The sequence below is a fragment of the Sinohyriopsis cumingii genome, chromosome 5, assembly GCF_028554795.1.
Source record: "Sinohyriopsis cumingii isolate HCF-2022 chromosome 5, ASM2855479v2, whole genome shotgun sequence".
Taxonomy (NCBI): domain Eukaryota; kingdom Metazoa; phylum Mollusca; class Bivalvia; order Unionida; family Unionidae; genus Sinohyriopsis; species Sinohyriopsis cumingii.
In genome coordinates this window covers 20,079,194-20,102,499 of record NC_142965.1, presented here as the reverse complement: position 1 = coordinate 20,102,499, position 23,306 = coordinate 20,079,194, and the positions used below count along the sequence as shown (strand labels likewise).

The 23,306-nt window shown below is 35.2% G+C and overlaps 1 protein-coding gene across 5 annotated transcripts in view; it reads right to left on the bottom strand.

Moving 5' to 3' along the window:
- The window catches only part of LOC149798745 (zinc finger HIT domain-containing protein 1-like), a 28,263-nt gene extending 6,416 nt beyond the window's left edge, over positions 1 to 21,847 (bottom strand). For 2 of the 5 annotated variants that reach the window (XM_089957616.1, XM_089957619.1), the window contains exons 1-4: positions 21,446 to 21,847; positions 14,047 to 14,223; positions 10,953 to 11,047; positions 1,125 to 1,157 (exon numbers count right to left, since the gene is read on the bottom strand). In XM_089957616.1, coding sequence (XP_089813742.1) covers positions 1,125 to 1,157; positions 10,953 to 11,047; positions 14,047 to 14,223; positions 21,446 to 21,467 — 327 coding nt within the window. In that variant the 5' untranslated portion in view covers positions 21,468 to 21,847. Of the gene's footprint in view, positions 1 to 1,124; positions 1,158 to 1,249; positions 1,331 to 5,599; positions 5,689 to 10,238; positions 10,604 to 10,952; positions 11,048 to 14,046; positions 14,224 to 21,445 lie in introns of those variants that run through there. The other 3 variants (XM_089957615.1, XM_089957618.1, XM_089957617.1) reach the window with 3 other exon arrangements.
- Between the last annotated feature and the right edge of the window lie 1,459 nt (positions 21,848 to 23,306).

Sequence of the window (23,306 nt, the reverse complement as noted above, 5' to 3'; positions counted from 1 at the left end):
TGACACAAACTCATTTTTTCTGATCAGTAAATTATTCAAACAAAGCAATAAAGAAAAATCAAATACAGCAGCAATAATTATTGTACAGTAATTGTATATTAATGTATAACCAACTGGTGTATACAATGAAGACATTCAAAACCAAACTAGATAACACATTTTCTATAATTACAAATCAAATAACTTGGAATTTACACTCAGCATAAAAAATATGTATGTATCAATGTACTTTATGACAAGGCAATATGGGTACATAAATTATGAGTACAGTAAGAAAAAAAAGAAAATGATAAATAAATGACTTTAAGAATTCAGCTGTTACTCTTCAAAGACCAAGTCTGATCCTCAATATGCCCAGAGTCCCTGACACTCCATTTCAAACTTTTACTGTGTATACATAACCTAAGACAGGTATATAAATTGACACATTTGTCATTGTCAAGGAGAACAAGTTGCCTGAAAACCTCTCATTTTGTAAAGAGCAGTATATACCTATATATCAGTGCTGTGTCAATAACTTTATACAGTACAGTTATACCTATATATCAGTGTTGTGTCAATAATTTAATACAGTACAGTATATACTATTATATCAGTGTTGTGTCAATAATTTTGTACAGTGCAGTATATACTAATATGACAGAGCTGTGTCTGTAAAAAGAATACATTATTTACCAAATCAAATATATTAACAATATGATGGCAATCATTTACCCCAAAACAATTCTAAGATTAAATTTTGTAAAATGAGATAAACAACATCTAGAACAATTAATTTTTTCTACTGTAATAAAAAATTAAACACTCACATTGATTAACACTGTGGTGAATAAAGTACTCAGCATTGGTACATTACAAGTTTGATAAGTCACTCAAAAATCTAGTCTGTGGTACTGAGAATTTGAAACAACTTCCCCAACATGGAACCAAAAATTTAGTCCTGCAGTACTTCATGTTTTCAAAGTTCTAATGTAGTTAGTAAACAGTAATTAAGTTTAAAGTTGACCATGATAACAGGTCCCTGTATCTGCAATCAGGACTACTGGTCTCTAATTGTAAGTACAAATGAGGAAACAAAACACGCTGGGTGCAGGTGCAAATAGTCAAGTGAATGAGATACAAACCTTGTATCTTGATGGATTTGCAAACATCTGGCACTGCAATAACAAGATAGGGAATGAGATACAAACCTTGTGTCTTGATGGGTTCTGAGACATTATAATAACAAGACTGGGAATGAGATACAAACCTTGTGTCTTGATGGGTTCCGAGACATTTTACACTACAATAGCGAGACCCACAGGATACACAGATGTAGCTGGATGGAAATGTGGATATGTTAAGGAAACAGCAGCTTCTTTGTTTTAGGATCACATAACCCTTGATTGATTGATTGATTCATAGACAGACTGACAGACAGACAGATAGATCGATAGATACATAGATAGATAGATAGATAGATAGACGAGTCTTACCTTATGATATGCATGTTAGTGTATATATGCACAGTTTGCATGTTAATGTCTGTACGCATGGTTTGCATGTTAGTGTATATATGCATGGTTTGCATGTTAGTGTATATATGCATGGTTTGCATGTTAATGTCTGTATCCATGGTTTGCATGTTAATGTCTGTTTGCATGTTAGTGTATATATGCATGGTTTGCATGTTAGTGTATATATGCATGATATGCATGTTAATGTCTGTATGCGTGGTTTGCATGTTAATGTCTGTATGCATGGCTTGCATGTTAATGTCTGTATGCATGGTTTGCATGTTTATGACTGTATGCATGGTTTGCATGTTTATGTCTGTATGCATGGTTTGCATGTTTATGTCTGTATGCATGGTTTGCATGTTTATGTCTGTATGCATGGTTTGCATGTTTATGTCTGTATGCATGGTTTGCATGTTAATGTCGTATGCATGGTTTGCATGTTAATGTCTGTATGCATGGTTTGCATGTTTATGTCTGTATGCATGGTTTGCATGTTTATGTCTGTATGCATGGTTTGCATGCTAGTGTATATATGCATGTTTGCATGTTAGTGTATATATGCATGGTTTGCATGTTAGTGTATATATGTATGATATGCATGTTAATGTCTGTATGCATGGTTTGCATGTTAATGTCTGTATGCATGGTTTGCATGTTTATGACAGTATGCATGGTTTGCATGTTTATGACTGTATGCATGGTTTGCATGTTTATGTCTGTATGCATGGTTTGCATGTTTATGTCTGTATGCATGGTCTGCATGTTAATGTCTGTATGCATGGTTTGCATGTTAATGCCTGTATGCATGGTTTGCATGTTAATGTCTGTATGCATGGTTTGCATGTTTATGTCTGTATGCATGGTTTGCATGTTTATGTCTGTATGCATGGTTTGCATGTTAGTGTATATATGCATGTTTGCATGTTAGTGTATATATGCATGGTTTGCATGTTAGCGTTGCATGTTAATTGCCTGCATATATTATGTTATTCAATTGGTCGAAAACAGTGTAAGTATTGAACTTGCCAGGTCTTTAATTTGTTCTCATAATAATAATAATAATAATAATAATGAGGACTTTGTATAGCACCTAATCTTTAGAAGCTCTAAGCGCTTTACAACATTAGACAACACCTATAACATAAAAACATATATAATAATATTATTACAAAAAAAACAAACACCATGAAATTAGAAAACATAAAAAACATGCTGAAAATATTTAAGGTAGAAAACATTATCAAGTCTTTAAGTTTGGTCTTGCAGTCAAAATAAGTGAGTTTTAAGAGCACAGTTAATGAGATCACTGTGTCTTTGTGTCTAATTTCAGTGGGCAATTCATTCCACGTTGCTGGGCCCTGGTATGCAAAAGAACGTTGTCCATATGACTCTGTTTTTGTAGTGGGAATAATGAGTATATGATTGTCAGAAGAGGAGCGTAAGCATCTTGCTGGTGGGTACACATGGGTGAGGTTGGATAGGTATGTTGGACTGGAGTCCATCAGTGAAACGTAGCACAGAGAACAAATTTTGTGTTTGATTCTGGATTGAATGGATAGCCAGACTAGTGTAGGGTATAAAGCAGCGGGAAGGTGTGCTCTGATTATGGTACTCTAAGTATGATCCGAGCAGCTGTGTTTTGAACTTTTTGAAGTTTCTGAAGTAGATATTGAGTTTTATCAACATTCATCTGCAGCTTATTACACGTCATCCATGATTTCACATCAGAAATGCACCTCTCTACACCTTGGATGGTAGCATCAACTTCAGCTGGGTGGCTAGATTTGTATGGGCGTCATCAGCATAATGTTTATGAGACACTGGATGATGATCTATGACACTTGAGAGCAGCTGAGTGTATAGAATGAACAGAATAGGTCCAAGAACAGACCCCTGTGGAACACTAAAACATACATTAACTGGGCTGGAGTGTATTCAATTTGCAGACCCAGTTTGTGTCCTGCTGACCAAGTAGGACTTGAACCACAGTAAGGCTCTATCACGAATGCCAAATACATGCTGGAGATGGTGAATATATCATGGTCTATTGTGTCAAATGCTGCAGACAAATCAAGGAGGGTGAGGACTGTAATCTTTCTGCTATCGAAACCAGACAGAATGTCATTAACTACTTTTAGAAGAGTAGTTTCAGTACTGTGTCATACAGGTGGTAGTATTGTTTTAAACATTAAACTGTCATCTGCGCTGGCATAATTTCATTCTTTTGTTGTCTTTATTTTAGGTCTTTTTAGAGGTTAAACCATGAAATTAAATACCTACTAATATGCAAATATTCACAGGCAAAACCACAAATTTAAGTACCCATGAAAATGCCTTCTTTTTTTAATACAAAACCATGAAAATTGAGCCCAACAAAAATAAATGATAATACAGTATCCCAATTCAATATGTGGCAGTAAAATAATATATCATGCTTCATTATAAGGCAGTGTACTCTATGGCTGTCATACACATAAACCCCATCCTATTATAAGGCAGTATACTCTATGGCTGTCAAATACATAAACCCCATCCCACTTAGCACTATAAGGCTGTATACTCAATGGCTGTCATACACATAAACCCCATCCCACTATAAGGTAGTGTACTCTATGGCTGCCATACACATAAACCCCATCCCACTATAAGGCTGTATACTCAATGGCTGTCATACACATAAACCCTATCCCACTATAAGGCAGTGTACTCTATGGCTGCCATACACATAAACCCCATCCCATTATAAGGCAGTGTGCTCTATGGCTGCCATACACATAAACCCCATCCCATTATAAGGCAGTTTGCTCTATGGCTGCCATACACATAAACCCCATCCCATTATAAGGCAGTGTGCTCTATGGCTGCCATACACATAAACCCCATCCCATTATAAGGCAGTGTGCTCTATGGCTGCCATACACATAAACCCCATCCCATTATAAGGCAGTGTGCTCTATGGCTGCCATACACATAAACCCCATCCCATTATAAGGCAGTGTGCTCTATGGCTGCCATACACATAAACCCCATCCCATTATAAGGCAGTGTGCTCTATGGCTGCCATACACATAAACCCCATCCCATTATAAGGCAGTGTGCTCTATGGCTGCCATACACATAAACTCCATCCCATTATAAGGCAGTGTGCTCTATGGCTGCCATACACATAAACCCCATCCCATTATAAGGCAGTGTACTCTATGGCTGTCATACACATAAACCTCATCCCATTACAAGGCAGTGTACTCTATGGCTGTCATACACATAAACCCCATCCTATTATAAGGCTGTATACTCTATGATTGTCAAAAACATAAACTCCATCTTATTATAAGGCAGTATACTCTATGGCTGTCATACACATAAACCCCATCCCATTACAAGGCAGTGTACTCTATGGCTGTCATACACATAAACTCCATCCCATTATAAGGCAGTGTGCTCTATGGCTGCCATACACATAAACCCCATCCCATTATAAGGCTGTATACTCTATGATTGTCAAACACATAAACTCCATCTTATTATAAGGCAGTATACTCTATGGCTGTCATACACATAAACCCCATCCCATTACAAGGCAGTGTACTCTATGGCTGTCATACACATAAACTCCATCCCATTATAAGGCAGTGTGCTCTATGGCTGCCATACACATAAACCCCATCCCATTATAAGGCTGTATACTCTATGATTGTCAAACACATAAACTCCATCTTATTATAAGGCAGTATACTCTATGGCTGTCATACACATAAACCCCATCCCATTATAAGGCAGTGTACTCTATGGCTGTCATACATATACACTCCATCCCACTATAAAGCAGTGTACTCTATGACTGTCATACACATAAACCCTAACCCACTAAAAGCAGTATACTCTATGGCTGTCATACACATAAACCCCATCCCATTATAAGGCAGTGTACTCTATGGCTGTCATACACATAAACCCCATCCCATTATAAGGCGTAGTTCTCTATGACTGTCATACACATAAACCCTAACCCATTATAAGGCAATATACTCTATGGCTGTCATACACAGCATTATCACAAGAAATTACTGAATGCATGTATAATTAATTATAAAGGATATCCACACACTGCACAGAAATGTCTCTCTGGGAACTTTGAAGGAGGAGTGGAGGCACTGAAGTAATTGGGTGGATCTGTGCTTAACATTTGCTGCAACAAAATTGAAGACTTGTTAGGATTAGTATTTGCAAAGACTTGTACATGAGGGATTAGAAACTCCAACCGTATATAACAATGCCCCAATGAAATAATGTGTACTGACATAACAATGCCCCTGTGAGATAATGTGTATTGACATAACAATGCCCCTGTTTGGTAATGTGTATTGAAATAACTATGCTCCAATAAGATAATGTGTACTGAAATAACAATACCCCAATGAGATGTGTAGTGACATAACAATACCCAATGAGATGTGTGTTGACATAACAATGCCCTAATGAGAAAATGTCTACTGACATAAGAATGCCCAAATGAGATAATTTGTATTGACATAACAATGCCCCCATGAGATAATGTATACTGACATAAGAATGCCCCAATGAGATAATGTGTATTCACATAACAATGCCCCAATGAGATATGTATGTTGACATAACAATGCCCCAATGAGATAATGTGTATCAACATAACAATGCCCCAATGAGATAATGTGTACTGACACAACAATATCCTAATGAGATAATGTGTATTGACATAACAATGCTCCTGTGAGATAATGTGTATTGACATAACAATGCCTCAGTGAGATAATGTGTATTGACATAACAATGCTCCTGTGAGATAATGTGTATTGACATAACAATGCCTCAATGAGATAATGTGTATTGACATAACAATGCCTCAGTGAGATAATGTGTATTGACATAACAATGCTCCTGTGAGATAATGTGTACTGACATAACAATGCCTCAATGAGATAATGTGTATTGACATAACAATAGCCCAATGGGATAATGTGTGTCGACATAACAATGCCCCAATGAGATAGTGTGTATTGGCCAAATATGATGAGTTATTCAATGATTCAGATTGGAAAACAATTTAACATATGTAAAGTGCAGTGAAATCATCACTCAACACATGAACATTTTTTAAATTTGGAACTTTTAATATTGAAATGGGCAAGTGTTTTCCCCTTATTTGAACATTATAAAGGGCTCATCCCTGAAGATGCCTTGTAACTGACTCTCATGTTTTGGTTAATAGTGGTCAAAATTAAAAGTAATTCAAATCATGAAGACTTGTCTTTGATTAAATACGATAACCTTCTATACAAAATGACCTTTTTGCTACAATATATTAAAGGACATGATTTATATAATGTGAACAATCACAAGTGCTTGTTCATTAGTTGAAATTTCAAAAATTATCAGGCTTGTGTATTTTATTTTATAATATTTAAATATTAAAACTGGCCAAATATGTATCAACACTTAGCTTCTTGCATAGAATTAGCAACAAAAAGGAAATGGTAACTTCACATGAGACATACAATGAATGTGGCATGATAAGTGATTTGACAGTTTCAAATTCCTAGCATGTACAAATCTTTGGCATTCAAGAAAAATGTCTTTATGACTAAATAAAAATACTATGAATGGTACATTATACACCTGCCCCATGTTAAATTGTGCTCTTTGAAGACACTAGTAGGGTAATGTACATTATACACATGCCCCATGTTAAATTGTGCTCTATGAAGAAACTAGTAGGGTAATGTACATTATACATCTTCCCAATGTTAAATTGTGCTCTATGAAGACACTAGTAGGGTAATGTACATTATACACCTGCCACATGTTAAATTGTGCTCTATGAAGACACTAGTAGGGTAATGTACATTATACACCTGCCCCATGTTAAATTGTGCTCTTTGAAGACACTAGTAGGGTAATGTACATTATACACATGCCCCATGTTAAATTGTGCTCTATGAAGACACTAGTAGGGTAATGTACATTATACACCTGCCCCATGTTAAATTGTGCTCTATGAAGACACTAGTAGGGTAATGTACATTATACACCTGCCCCATGTTAAATTGTGCTCTATGAAGACACTAGTAGGGTAATATACATTATACACCTGCCCCATGTTAAATTGTGCTCTCTGAAGACACTAGTAGGGTAATGTACAGTATATACCTGCCCCATGTTAAATTGTGCTCTGTGAAGACACTAGTAGGGTAATGTACATTATACACCTGCCCCATGTTAAATTGTGCTCTGTGAAGACACTAGTAGGGTAATGTACATTATACACCTGCCCCATGTTAAATTGTGCTCTATGAAGACACTAGTAGGGTAATGTACATTATACACCTGCCGCATGTTAAATTGTGCTCTTTGAAGACACTAGTAGGGTAATGTACATTATACACCTGCCCCATGTTAAATTGTGCTCTATGAAGAAACTAGTAGGGTAATGTAAATTATACACCTGCCCCATGTTAAATTGTGCTCTATGAAGAAACTAGTAGGGTAATGTACATTATACACCTTCCCTATGTTAAACTGTGCTCTATGAAGACACTAGTAGGGTAATGTACATTATACACCTGGCCCATGTTAAATTGTGCTCTGTGAAGACACTAGTAGGGTACATTATACACCTGCCCCATGTTAAATTGTGCTCTATGAAGACACTAGTAGGGTACATTATACACCTGCCCCATGTTAAATAGTGCTCTATGAAGATACTAGTAGGGTAATGTACATTACAAACTTGTCCTATGTTTAATAGTGATCTGTGAAGGCACTAGTAAGGTAATGTACATTATACACCTGCCCCATGTTTAATAGTGTTCTATGAAGACACTAGTAGGGTAATGTACATTATACATCTGTCCCATGTGTAACAGTGCTTGGTGTAGGCACTAGTAAAGTACATTAAACACCTGTCCCATGTTTAACAGTGCTCTGTGTAGACACAAATAGGGTAATGTATATTATACACCTGTCCCATGTTTAACAGTGCTCTGTGTAGACACTAGTAAAGTTCATTTAACATCAACAAGCTTTGTCCTTACTACAGATGCAAGAAATTGACGAAGTTTAGTGCTTGTATGTGATGTAAAACTAATGTCATTATGCAAAAAACTTTTATTCTTTAAGCCACAGTGACTTTGACCTTTGATACTTTCACCTGAAATTTGATATGCTTAATCTGCAAGACATCCACTAAATCAATGTTGTAATATTTGATCTGGTATTTTACTCTGTGGTGTGGAACTAAGTATATTTTTTAATATCGGATAGGGTATTTTGTGAATGAATCATACTGACCTTGAATTTTGACCTTGATATCAAAATGGTTCTTCCTTATCCCAAGTGCAAGCAATCTGCAAACTTTGTAACTGTAGATGGTGGATAACTCAAGTTATTATACAGAAACCCTTTGGCTTCTTTCCGTCAAAGTGACCATGACCTCTTGAAAATAAAATCAATATGGTTCTTTACCCCAATAAGTATAAGATATCCATTTGGTTTTTTAACTGTAGATTGTAGAGAACTTTCAAGTTATTGTGCAATGACCTTGACCTTTAGACCCCAAACCTGATATGGCTCTTCCTTACCCCAAGTGAAAGTCATTCACAAAGTTTGGTTAGTGTAGAGTGTAGACAGTTTGAGTTACTTTGGAAATGAAGGATGGATGGACAAAATCAAAATTCGATAAGCTCTACCTTATAGAAAGAGAAGAAAAAAATGCAATTTATTGCAATCTGAAAAAATGAAAGTAAAATAGTTCTGAGTCCTAGAATTTATACAAGTTTTGATGTACAGTATATGCCACTTATGATTCTCCTGTACTCTCAATTTTGTATACTATTTACACTTTAACTTGTTTCTATGGTAACATAAAAATAACAAATGCTGAAAAGTCTAAGTATTAACTGGCACTTCCAGGCAATTTGCTAAACATGTGTCTCACTGGCACTTCCAGGTAACTTGCTGGACACATGTCTCAATGGCACTTCCAGGCAACTTGCATGACATGTGCATACATGCCAACCCGGTGAGGTTGAAGCGTAATTATTGCTATTATGAGTGGCAATAAAATGCAGTCTGGGTGTAAAAAGTGTCATCTCTATATTACATGCCTGAATACATGTATGAATAAAAGACAAATTTTTACTACTAACCTGGTTCTGCAGCTGGTCAAAATTCTCATCACAAAGGACAAAATCAATATGGATTAGGACCAGAATACAAGCACAAAATATACTGAAAAATTAATTATATTCAGCACTCATTAACTATTCCACATGTAAATTTCAATGAATGATCATAAACCAGAAATCTCTATGATGTCAGATGCTCAGATTGCTCTATTACATTACTCTCGTATACTTTTAAAGTTTGCAAAGCTGTGTTGATTTGTCATTTTATCTGATCTGACATGTTTTGAAGTATGAAAAGATCCATCTGCTCTTATATTTTCCATCATATAACATCACAACTCACACCGTAAAGCTTTTTCCTTAACATCTGGCATCATTTTCTTTAAAAGTACAGACTGGTTCACAACTTAATTTATCAATGACATAAACCTGTGAGGCAAGGTTCAGATTTGAAGAAACATGTCTGTTTTCTTGGAAATGGATCATAGATACAGTTTTTATAAATATCAAATAAGGAAAGTACTTTTACGCTGTTTTCATGAAGCAGTCACCTTTTTAAGAATATTCTAAAACTCATATAAGTGGAATGAAAGAGATGTTAATAAAAATGACAAAAACAACTTTTATTGTTTTATTTTTATTTTATTACTTAATGTGGCAAAAAAAGGCATACTCCATGTACAGTCAAGCATAATGTGTAATTTGGAGAAAAAAGCATAATGATTATGCCTAAAGTGTAATGGTTGGCATGTATGCATGTGTCTCACTGGCACTTCCAGGCAACCTGCTGGGCACGTGTCTCACTAGCACTTCCAGGAAACCTGTTGGACACGTCTCATTGGCACTTCCAGGCAATCTGTTCGACATGTGTCTCATCAAACATGGTTGAAATACCTTGAAACCTTCAACTTTGTGAGAGTTGTGTTCCAGAGATGACCATGCCTATGAACAGACAGACTGACAGACAAACATAATGATAACTACACTGGGGAAGTGGGGGGGAGGAGACAACAAAATGGCTATTTACCTCTTCCTTAATGTCAGACAGACAGACAAACATAATGATAACTACAGTGGGGTGGTGGTGGGGAGGAGATAACAAAATGGCTATTTACCTCTTCCTCAATGACAGACAGACAGACAAACATAATGACAACTACACTGGGGTGGTGGTGGGGAGGAGATAACAAAATGGCTATTTACCTCTTCCTCAATGACAGACAGACAGACAAACATAATGATAACTATAATGGGGTGGTGGTGGGGAGGAGATAACAAAATGGCTATTTACCTCTTCCTCAATGAGAGCAGCAAAACTCTTCTTTAGTCGATATTTAAAATACTCAGTTCTGTTTTTTTTCTTCTTCTTGGCACTGCTGATTTGGCCTATAGTCAAAAATGATTTATTATTCATAACTCAATTATAAATTCTTTAATACAAACTATTGAGTTTTATTTAGTAAACTTCATATATTTTATCCACAAACATTCAGAGTTTTTACTCACAAACCATCAGATTTTCTTCCTCTTGTTACTTTGCATACATTAATTACAAACCAATTCATAACACAGCAGGCAACACATATCCAAGAAATTACAAACTAAATCATATCACAGCCGACAATAAATATCCAACAAATTACAAACTAAATCAAGTCACAGCAGACAAAACATGTCAAGGAAACTTTTAAAAATTCAAGGAAGAGTTAGCATCGGACAACCACATCATATTTTTTTATATTTTACACATGCATTATTCACTGGACAAATCTTGTAATTCAATTTTTAACATACACACATCCATTATTCACTTGACAAGTCTTGTAATTCTATTTTTATCTTACACACACATTATAAACTTAACAAGTTGTGTAATTCTATTTTTATATTACATACTCATTATTCATGTTCTATTTTTATCTAACACACCCATTAATCACTTGACATGTCTTGTAATTCTATTTCTATCTTACCCATTATGCACTGGACAAATCTTGTAATTCTATTTTTATCTAACACACCCATTATTCACTTGACAAGTCTTGTAATTCCATTTTTTTTTTACACACCCATTATTCACTTGACAAGTCTTGTAATTCTATTTTTATCTTACACACCTATTATTCACTTGACAAATTGTGGGTTCGAATCCCAGGTTCAGCTAATGTAGGTATGTGAGAAAGCTTGCCAGTAGCTTCTCATGGGTCGGTGGTTCTTCTCTGGGTTTTCCTGGGTTCTTTCTCCACCAGTTATACTGGCCACCATATATAGCCTATCTTGTGCTGAAAAATGGCGTTAAACCCTAGAACAACAACAACCACTGACAAATCTTGTAATTATATTTTTGTCTCACCCACCCATATTCACTTGACAAGTCTTGTAATTCTATTTTTATCATACATAATTGTAATTCTACTTTTATCTTACACACCCAATATTCTCTTGACAAGTCTTGTAATTCTATTTTTATCATATATAATTGTACTTCTATTTTTATCTTACAAACCCAATATTCTCTTGACAAGTCTTGTAATTCTATTTTTATCATATATAATTGTACTTCTATTTTTATCTTACAAACCCAATATTCTCTTGACAAGTCTTGTAATTCCATTTTTATCATATATAATTGTAATTCTATTTTTATCTTACACACCCAATATTCTCTTGACAAGTCTTATAATTCTATTTTTACCATGTATAATTCTAATTTTATTTTTATCTTACACACCCAATATTCTCTTGACAAGTCTAGTACTTCTATTAATTGTACGTTTTATGACAAATAATTTGCTATTCTATTTCATCATGGAAATGTGAAAGTAAAGTGCAGATTGTTACTACAAAGCAATAATGAATGCAATATGTAAACTATAAAAATATCAACGAACAAAACATTTAAATGTATAAAAAAAACAACATGCTATACAAGCAAGTTTGAACAGTATTGCTGAAAAGATGAATAAATAAGCCCCACCTATTTGATATACATTTAATTTAATCGTGTCCAGCTGCAAAATGCACACACTCAGATCTATCGTTGCATAATGCGCTGTCAGATCTGATTTTAGTCAGTCTGTTCGACATAATCAGTACAATAAACAATGAAGGCCCTGATTTACTTGTACATTATGCAATGGCAGATCAGGGTCTATTCTGCTTGCAACTTATAAGTGCAGATATATGGTTGATATAACATTTCGTATAACTGAAAATTTAGTATGGTGATTTTTCCCCCAATTTTGTGTATGTAAAACATAAAAACAAAAGTAACTTAATTTTCTGGTTATTTAACCTTAAAAATGTGTTTACTTCTATCAAATAATTATTGATTCTGAAAATCTTTGATGCCATGTTAGTTATAAAGTGGAGTGCCAAAAGTGAGGGTCAAGTTGTCAAAACCAAGAATTATGGCAAAAAAATATTCCAGTTTGGGTATAAAGATTATTTCAAAATAACATGACTATTTCCTAAATATTTTGTGATGTGTCCTTTTGCCCTTAGAACATGCCTTATCCTTTTGCCCTCTGAACATGCCTTATCCTTTTGCCCTTTGAACATGCCTTATCCTTTCGCCATTAAAACATGCCTAATCCTTTTTCCCTTAGAGCATGCCTTATCCTTTTGCCCTTAGAACATGCCTTATCCTTTTGCCCATAGAACATGCCTTATCCTTTTTCCCTTACAGCATGCCTTTTCATTTTGCTCTTAGAACATGCCTTATCCTTTTGCCCTCTGAACATGCCTTATCCTTTTGCCCTTTGAACATGCCTTATCCTTTCGCCATTAAAACATGCCTAATCCTTTTGCCCTCTGAACATGTCTTATCCTTTTGCCCTTTGAACATGCCTTATCCTTTCGCCATTAAAACATGCCTAATCCTTTTTCCCTTAAAGCATGCCTTATCCTTTTGCCCTTAGAACATGCCTTATCCTTTTGCCCATAGAACATGCCTTATCCTTTTTCCCTTAGAGCATGCCTTATCATTTTGCTCTTAGAACATGCCTTATCCTTTTTCCCTTAGAACATGCCTTATCCTTTTGCCCTTAGAACATGCCTTATCCTTTTGCCCTTAGAACATTCCTATTCCTTCACAGTATGAAATTAAAAAGGGTACACTGTATTAGGGATAAACCAAACAATGATGCACACTGATAAGGCCTAACCCGACTGTCTATGACACAGTACACTGTATTTGGGATAAACCAAGCAATAGTGCACTTTGATCAGGCCTAACTTCCCTGTCTATGACATGGTACACTGTCTTCGTGATAAACAAAACAATAATGCTCTTTGATAAGGTCTAACTCCCCTGTCTATAACATGGTACACCATGTTAGGGATATGACATGGTACACACCGCTTTCCCGTCTAAAATTGTATACCTATATTCCCTATCTCAATGGACTCCTCAAATTTAGGAGCTTTCTTGCTCATTTTCAAATCTGCATGTGGATCATCCTGGAAATTGTCCTGTTCCAAAGCTTCTAGTGCTTTCCTCTGTCTCCTTCGCCGGGCAGGCTCATCTAGAATACGCCGCTGCTGAAGTTCTTTTACTCTTCCTGAAACACAGTACACAAGTATACAGGTAAAATCAAACTGAAATGACTTTTTGGGGTACAGATAATTAGACTCCCTCAAAGAGACTGCTACTCTACTATAGTAAAAGGCATATAGGTCATGTAGGCATTCAGAACTGTTTCGAAAATGGGTGATATTTTGTTAGAATCTGATTATACCTACCTTTAAATGGCAATTATTCACATTATTTTGATCTTCATACAGCCATATTCCTTTGGAAGATCATTATTTACACAACCAAAGAAATACATCTGGCTAAATCAATTTTAAATTATGTTGAGATCTTTGGAAGTGGTCAGCCTATAGGCGTGATCCAGTAGAAACCAGACCGAATGCTACACTGTGATGTCACAATGAAAACAGCATGTCTTGAAAACAAATATTTGTACTACCCTGTTCTTTGCTACAGTAGACCTGATATCCTCTTTTCTTGACTAAGTTTAGTACCTGGTCATAATTGTACAAGTCCATAGTTATCAATGATTTTCATCTGTAAGGTTTTGATTACACTGAAGGCAGAAAGCATTCAACAATCAGGACCAAACAGACTTCGGTTAAACTAAACGCACCTACATGACCACATTGACATACAATTTAGTAAAAATGTATTTCCTGGAATCTGCAATAAAAAAATCTTGTTTCTTCTTCCCTTGTCTTTTCAATAAACTGCTGGGTATTGAAACTATCTCTGAGTACTAAAACTATCTCTGAGCACTGAGACTACCTATATGAGTACATGTACTAAAACTATTTGAGTAGAGACTGAGTATTTAAACTATCTGAGTACTGAGACTATCTGAGTAGAGACTGAGTACTAAAACTATCTCTGAGTACTGAGACTGAGTACTAAAACCACGTACTAAAAACCATCTTAGTACTAAAACTATCTCAGAGTACTAAAACTATCTCTGATATTCTTCTTAAATTCCAATATACCAAATTCAGTAATAAAAATATTTTCTTACATGTATGAGTTAGCAAGTCCACAAGATACAGGTAAGTGCAGTAAAAAAAATTTAGCCAAATATCATGGAAAGATAAGTAAACCTCACTTAAAATACACCCATGTGCCAAATATGGTTAAATCTACATTTAATATATTTTACTAGTAAGCAAAAACATGCTACATGAAGAAATAAGGTCACAGCAGGAAAGGGAAAACAAAGAAATCTAAAAATGACACCTTTTCCAGAAGAATATGTGAATAATAAATTTAAACTCTGAATTCTTTCACCAAAACATTATGGCTAAAAGTGCCTGAACAATTTCCCACCTGATGCCATGATTTCATGGCAAGTAATAGTGACATTTCTGCTCATCTCTGAACAAACCTATTTGGAATTATTTAGCCCATTACAAATTCTGAAACTTACTTCTCCTTAATGAACTGTATCTGACAAGTCGTGCCATCATGGCAGAAATCTGAAGGAGAGATCTTTTTAAAATTTATCATTCTACCTCAATTTCTGCCATGACAACTCTCTCTCTCTCCCCCAAATTTCTGCCATGATGGCATGAATTATCATGACTTGCCATGATGACTTAACCACAGCTCTGTTCTAAGCATTAGTTAGTCCTACAATGTAAGTCACAGACACTGATATTTATGTTTTGGGGTCAAGGTCTTACTGCTTACTACAATGTAAGACATGGACCTTGATATTTATGTTTTGGGAGTCGAAGTCTTACTGCTTACTACAATGTAAGACATGGACCCTGATGTTTATGTTCTGGGGGTCGAGGTCATACTGCTTAAATAACTGTGCTGTGTGGCACATTTGGCAGCCCATATCAACACTTTTCTGCAAAGCAAAGTCATGTTTTAGTCAGATTTTACTTACTCTAATGTCTATTTTCTAATAAGTTCTGTTGGTTTATATTTCATTTGGCCTGAATATGATGGAAACCGAGAATGGTGAAATCGGATCAAGTTGAAATTTGTTTCTTTTAAAAAAATGAATAAAAAGATATTAATATTGAAGACAGTACACTGTATTCAGATAGCTTTGTTTCATTCAAGACACAGTGTGACCCCTACTATAACACACTCTGTTATAACATGAATTTGGCATGGTTCCTGAAAGTTCATATACATGTATTTTTCTCATACCCCAATTTTTTTCTTTCTTAAAAGTATGAAACGAAACATGTAAAAAGTTTAATTTCATTTTGGGGAAGAGATTGTGTATGAATTTTAATATATAAAATTGTGATTTGGCTCCTGCAATTTCAGATAAATGTATTTTTCTCATACAAGAAATGAAAATTCTTCTTAAAAGTATGTTAAGTAATGTGTAAAATGTTTATTCAGTGATCATACTGTCTTTGCTAATGTTGGAAATTGTGATTTATTCTCCTTACTGGCGACAAAATATACAATCTGGCTAATCTTTTGGTGTGGAGATTGTTGGCTGTTTAAACTTGTATATACAACCTTGGGTCTGGAGTGAAGAAATTCAGAGGCACCATGGAAGGAAGCCTTAAACTTGATACAAAATACACTGGAATGTATCCATTATCAGATAAACAAATTCTTTGTTCATACTGACAAAATGTATAATCTGTTAGTCATTTTATTTTAAAATTTCTGTAGCATGCATGAAAGGCATCATCACTCTGCTATCAGAAATGTTAACCTCTCCCTCCCCAAAAAAGCAAGATCTACTATTTGGTCTATCCAAAAATCATGCTATCAGGACTAACTACAATCGATCAACTTTTGAAGGCAGGAACAGTAATTGCTAGTACAACCGACAAAATGACAGCTAATTCCTCTTGTTTTTAAAATGTACCCAGAAAAAATAGTTTTGCTGAAACTTCAAAGAAAACTGATTACCTCTGAAGCACTGATGATTCTTTTTGGTCATAAATCCTAACCAAATGAAAAACAAATTCAGTCTCAATCACTATTCTACAATTTTTTGACATTGCTGCCGCAATAAGAAATAGACATCTGTTTCGACCTCCAAAGCTGTCCATTAGCATTAACTTCAATACCACATGCACCCTTCATCAAAGAAAGTTGACTACAGTCTTCATAAATTAAATACAATGAACCTTTCATCAAAGGAAGTCAGCGCCAAACTTAAAAAAATAAAAGCAATGGAAACTGATGGATTGTTGCATTTCCAAAGTGACAGCAACTCATTTACTGTGCCGTGAAAGTTTAATTTTTAATGGAAAACATTTTAGGCCTATAGTCTCTGACAACTGCAGTATAAAACGCAAATAAAATTTTAAATCCTTTGAAACCATAGATATCTGGTCTTCAAGTTAACTGAAGATGGAATATCTTGCAAAGATGTTTATTAAACTTTTTAATTTGTTCACACGTTTTCATTTCCCTATGAATAGCCTCATCCCCTGGGTAGCCTCGGCAAGATGACAGCTGTCTCCAGGTGACCAAAATCTAGGCCAATTTAAGTACATGTACATGATGCATGTTAGCAACTACAGCCACGTGCTACTTGAGACAAATATAGTGAATTAAGTGCCAATCAGATATAACTCAAAACGAGGACAAACAATTTTTTTATATACGTGTTTTTTGTGTTTTCTAATAGGATATGAGTCATACATTAAGTTTATAACATGTGAGATCTATACTCAAACTCATAAATTTATTATATACTTGTACAGTACATAACGGATTATGGATTGTACTACACAAATATAAGTTGTCAATATACAAGTGTTTTTCAGACTAGTTGTCTTCATTTAATCAAAAGCACATATTTTTTTGCCCACTTTTATTAACTATCCCCTGTCATATTGCATTATTTTCTTCTGCCAAATGACTTGGTTGGTTTTAAAAGTTTGGTCCATAACATCGTCAGGTTCTATGGATCCAAGTCCAATTTTCTTCTGACTCTTGTCACCCCATTTTTGAAATTTGGACATTTATGTTGGGGTGTTGGGTCAGAGTCAACTCCCTATCGTAAATTTGGAATTCAAAAGGACCAAATGGTGTGGACAAGGGTTAGCCGCTTACTAGCTGGCTCAGCAAACTTTAATGACCTTTCATCAAGATGTATCTGCATGAAATCGATAGGAATATGATTTATTTTCTCAAAAATCGTGAGCATATAATTTGTCATGTCTTTGATCCGCTGACAGATGAGACAAAAGTACGTCATTGCTGAAATTGCACAATCCCTCATTTCACAATTTAAGACTTCTTCATTAACTGTATATGGCTGCTCAAAATTGGTCCAAATTATGAAGAAAATATTTAAACATTTTGACATCCAAAACTGAATGTTGCAACATACACAATTTACACCATAGAAATACAGATTTACTGTAATAATAAATTATGAGAAACCTGTACAATATAAAAAAGTGAATGAGGAATTTGTCAAGAGTTTTGTCCACATGACTGACATCCTTTGAAGAATTCTGGAAGTATTCAGTGTAAGTTATTTTTGTTACTAATTTTAAAGATATGAAAACTGACCAAAACTATCATAATTCAATTCTAAAGTGACAATTGTTGTTTACTAAATTGTGATTTCATATCAACACATATATGTACAAGAACACTGTAATGGTTATACACTACTAGTTTTAAGAGTAAGATATAGTTTCAACAAGTGTTTGACTCATAATTATGATATTTCATGCAAAAATGATGGGGATGTGCACTTAAAAAAGGTACAAAAAGGCTTAAAAAGTACCTGAAAGAATGAAAAAGTGAATTTATTATTAAAGCTGAATTTTCACAAAAAATTTCTATATTACCATATGCAAATTTCTGCTTGAAAAAACCGTGAGTCCAGATTTTGCATAAGGTGACCAAAGTCCAATACAGTGGTCTGCCTCTTATACGGCCACCCCTTATGCACCAGGAAAGTGGCCTTATAAGACAGGTGGCCTTTCCAGAGAAGGACTAAATTTTCTGTGAGAAGTATACATAATGTACATAGTAAGAAAGCTACATACTTCAAAGCATTTAATATCTTCGTTTAAAAGTAACATTAATTATTTAAAGATTCTTCTTCTTATAATAATAGACTTATTTCAACTAAATATACATTAATAGTTCTCATTCTTGGTGTAAGTGTGATATGCGAGCGAGTAATGTTGTCATGCACATTGCAAAACCATTCAAAAATGTCATTTAAATCTTGGTACATACATAATTCTCTTTCCATTTGTTCCATTTTCCCAATGCTGCTGAATAACTCCTTATCATGTATGACATTGTTTATTCAAGTCTTTTCAACATAAAATTGTTTTATTCGTGTCTTTTGTACATAAAATTGTTCGGTAAGTCCCCCTCCCCACCTCACCCAATGTTGTTGAGTAGAATAAACTGACTTTCTTCTAAAATAATACATCTCTGTTCACATGATGACATGTTAATGTCTGGTAATGATTCATTCGGATGTTGCTAACTGTATGCAATTTAATTATGCAGATTAAACTCGTCAAGTGGATGAAATGATTTCTTCATAAAGGAAGCAATAAATGTGCCGTCACGTGATTTTTCGGTCTTGGTCTGGTACCCTGATTTGTTCAAGGTTAATTTTTGTGTGTGTGTGTGTGTGTGTTCATGCACAAAATGTATTTTTAGCATATGCTGACCCTTTTATGATCTTGACAATCATGACTGGTTGTAGGCCTAATCATCAAAGAGAAGAACTTGACAGATGTGTGAAGCCAAAAACTCTATCATAACATTGTTTAACCCATTTCCTGTATATGTTGGCTCTTTTATAGACAATGATATAATATTAATCTAAGTGTTACATGTACTTTAGGGGGCCCCAAGTGGCCGTATGGTCTAAAGCGCTGACTGTTACGAGTGACTGCAATCTCACCTCTGCATGCATGAGTTCGAGTCTCAGGCTCAGCTAATGTTGGTATGTGAGAAAGCCTGCAACAAAGCTTCTCGTGGGTTGGTGGTTCTTCCCGGGGTTTTCCAGGGTTCTTCCTCCACCAATTATACTGGCCACCATGTATAGCCTATCTTGTGCTGAAAAATGGCGTTAAACCCTACAACAACAACAACATGTACTTTAGTCAACACTTCTTTCAGTATCGGAAATTTGACATTGGGAGACATGTATCGACGGCAGAGATAATCTGATTACTTACCTTATGTCATGATATGAATTAAGAATTGGTTCTGGATACATCTGACGAAAAAAGTGGCCAATCATGATGGGAACATTTCCCATTTTTGTACTAATATGCTGGCTGCTAGTTGTGAGGTACTTTTGAATACAAACTTGTTGGTACCATGGGATTCTGCCTGTAAGAAGCGGTGGCCGCTGGTCAGGGGGGCCATTCAAGAGGGGAACTACTGTATTAAAATGGTGAATGGTTCATCTGTTTCAATCCATGTTGTGAATTTGTTTGAAAAGATATCATAGAGTTCAATTTTGAATTCTGCTCAAACAAGTTATGCATACAGCATTAAATTTTAAGAAAAACATATAATTTCAACTTTTTGGACTCAAGAATATAGTATTTCATGCAAACGTGTTGGGGCAAGGGTGGCACATGATAAAAAGTCACAGAGAAGTTCCAGAAGTAGCAGAAACAAAAAAAGATATATTTATTCTTATTGCTGAAAGTACACCCAAATTTCTAAATAACCACATGTAAAAAATATGCAAATGTCAGCTTGCAATAATATTGAGGTCAAGATTTTAAAAAAAGTGACCAAGACCAATATTAAAAATGGTGGACGGTGAATGTGTTTTAATGCATGCTGTGAATTTATGTGAAAAGATATCACGATAATGAGTTCATTTTCTGAATTCACCACACTCGAATTATGCGGAAAGCATTAAATTTTCATTTATTCTAAAATCCTGAAAATATCATCCCCTGTTGCTAATTGCCAAATAGCCCATAAGATATGTGTCACATCATAAATAGGTCACATCAAATACAGAAGTGCCCCCACCCGGTGTTAATTAAGTACGTGAATTATCTGAAGAAACATTGCAAGTAACGGTACAAGCCCCTGTGACAGGCTTGAACACTTCCAGCGAAAAAAGGTTACGATCGAAATTAGGCGAACCCAAATCGTGGCCACTAAGTGTGCATGTATTTCGCTAAGCCAGACAAAGTAAGCACTTCGAAAAATATAAAAACTGTTTGAGTTCAAATGTCGTTCAAAATACATTATGTTAGTGGAAAAAGGCATCAAAATGCTACTGGTAAACAAAAACAAATGCATTCATATCCTACCAGATTCTCGCTTGTCCGCCATGCTTACTGTAAATTAATTTGAAGTTTACGACATGAATGTTTTCAATATAAAATCTTTTTCTTAACAGTAAACTGTCTTCATATAATTTCGATACAATTCTTTAAAATTATTATACATTCTTATGCTGCTTTATTGTGGCTAGAATCGTTAGCGGTAACAGTTGTCTGCATGCTGCTTTAGTGTTGTTATAATCGCTTCCGGTAACAGTTGTCTGCATGCTGCGGTGAAAATGTGGGATAATGTAGCACCGATAGTACTGTTAAATATATTTAAATATCTGTCGTTAGGAGAGAAGCTGTCAGCGTCAAGTACTTGCAGAAACTGGAGAACCGTGTTGGAAAACCCAAGATGTTTTCTGCTGGAATCTGTTCACATTGATTTTATTTGCTCTCAGAGGAACAAAAACATCGACCTCATCAAAAAGTTCTTACGGCAATCAGAGAAAACAATATTTGAATGGAGCATTTGTTGCGAAAATGATATTCTTGAAATTTTACAGGGCCTTACCATACAGTTTAATCATATTAGGGAGATAACTTTGAAGCCTAGAGGGAGAGTACTATGTAAAAGAAGATGTAACTATTTTGATACTGAAAATACAGGAACGTCAGTCAAGGAATCGGATAAAGTTGCAGATGTTCTCAAATTAATAGTGTCAAAGTCATGTCACCTTCGTTTAGTATCATGTGGCTTTGATCCATGCATTAGTGTCACAGTCATGTCAGCAGTTCATGAGAAACTGTTCAGCCATTCAACACAAGCCAAATCTAAGTCGTTATGCGGTCTTTCTGTAGCATCATGCTCATGTGAGACTGGACCAGGAAACATAGAAATGCTTACTAATATTTTATTGTTTTCAAATCTACATTGGTTATGTACAAACTGGGATCAAAATTTAAGTCGTATTCTAGATGTGATTTGTGATAATCCAGGGCACCTTCAGGTTCTATCTCTTGTAGTTCTTAATATGAACCCAAACAGCATTGTCAGAATAAATCCAAAGATATGGGAGAGTTTTGGAAATTTAGTGCCAAATCTTCAGCTTCATCTAATACTTGTTGAAACTGATCAGACCTCATCGTTTCCAGAAATCTTCTGCCCAACAATGTTGCTGAAGTCACTCACCATTGTGTTCCAGAGTTTACTTTTTATTGATAACGTAGTTCAGTATTTCCGTTGGTATAGCCACTGTCTAGAAACTCTTGGAGTACATAGCATGGGGGAAATTTTAAATGAGCCTGCTATACCTCCTCAAAATGTTGGGGCATTTCTACAAAATTCACTGAAGAATTTGAGGAGACTCCACATTAGTGGAGTTCATATTACAGACAAGGATGTTTTAGCGATAGCTACCAATTTCTCATCTCAGCTTCAGGAGCTTCATATATCCAGAGCAGACATAGTCAGAGAATGTATGGCAACAGATTATGTTGTAAAACTGACCCCAGCCCAATTATATGGTCTGGAGAAGACAGTTTCTTTACAGTTAAGAAGGCCATGGACAGCAATTTCTAATCCACCAATTCAAAGAAGAATAAGACAAAATACATTTCGATACCTTGCTAACATGGACTTGTCTGTTTTAGAAATAATTCCATGTGTTCTGCAAGATTGTGGAGTATGAGGAACTAAATAAACAGTTGACAAGGGTGAAATGATTAATCGATATATTGATGTATTTTATATTTTTTCCATATTGATACAGTAGGTGAAGAATCAGTACAAAAGGATACTGACCCTATAATCTTCAGCAGTCTGAACAAATATTAATATTATGCCTTTTCTTTCCTTAAATTGAGAATTCATTTGAGATAGCCATAGGGGGCCATTCATTTAGTA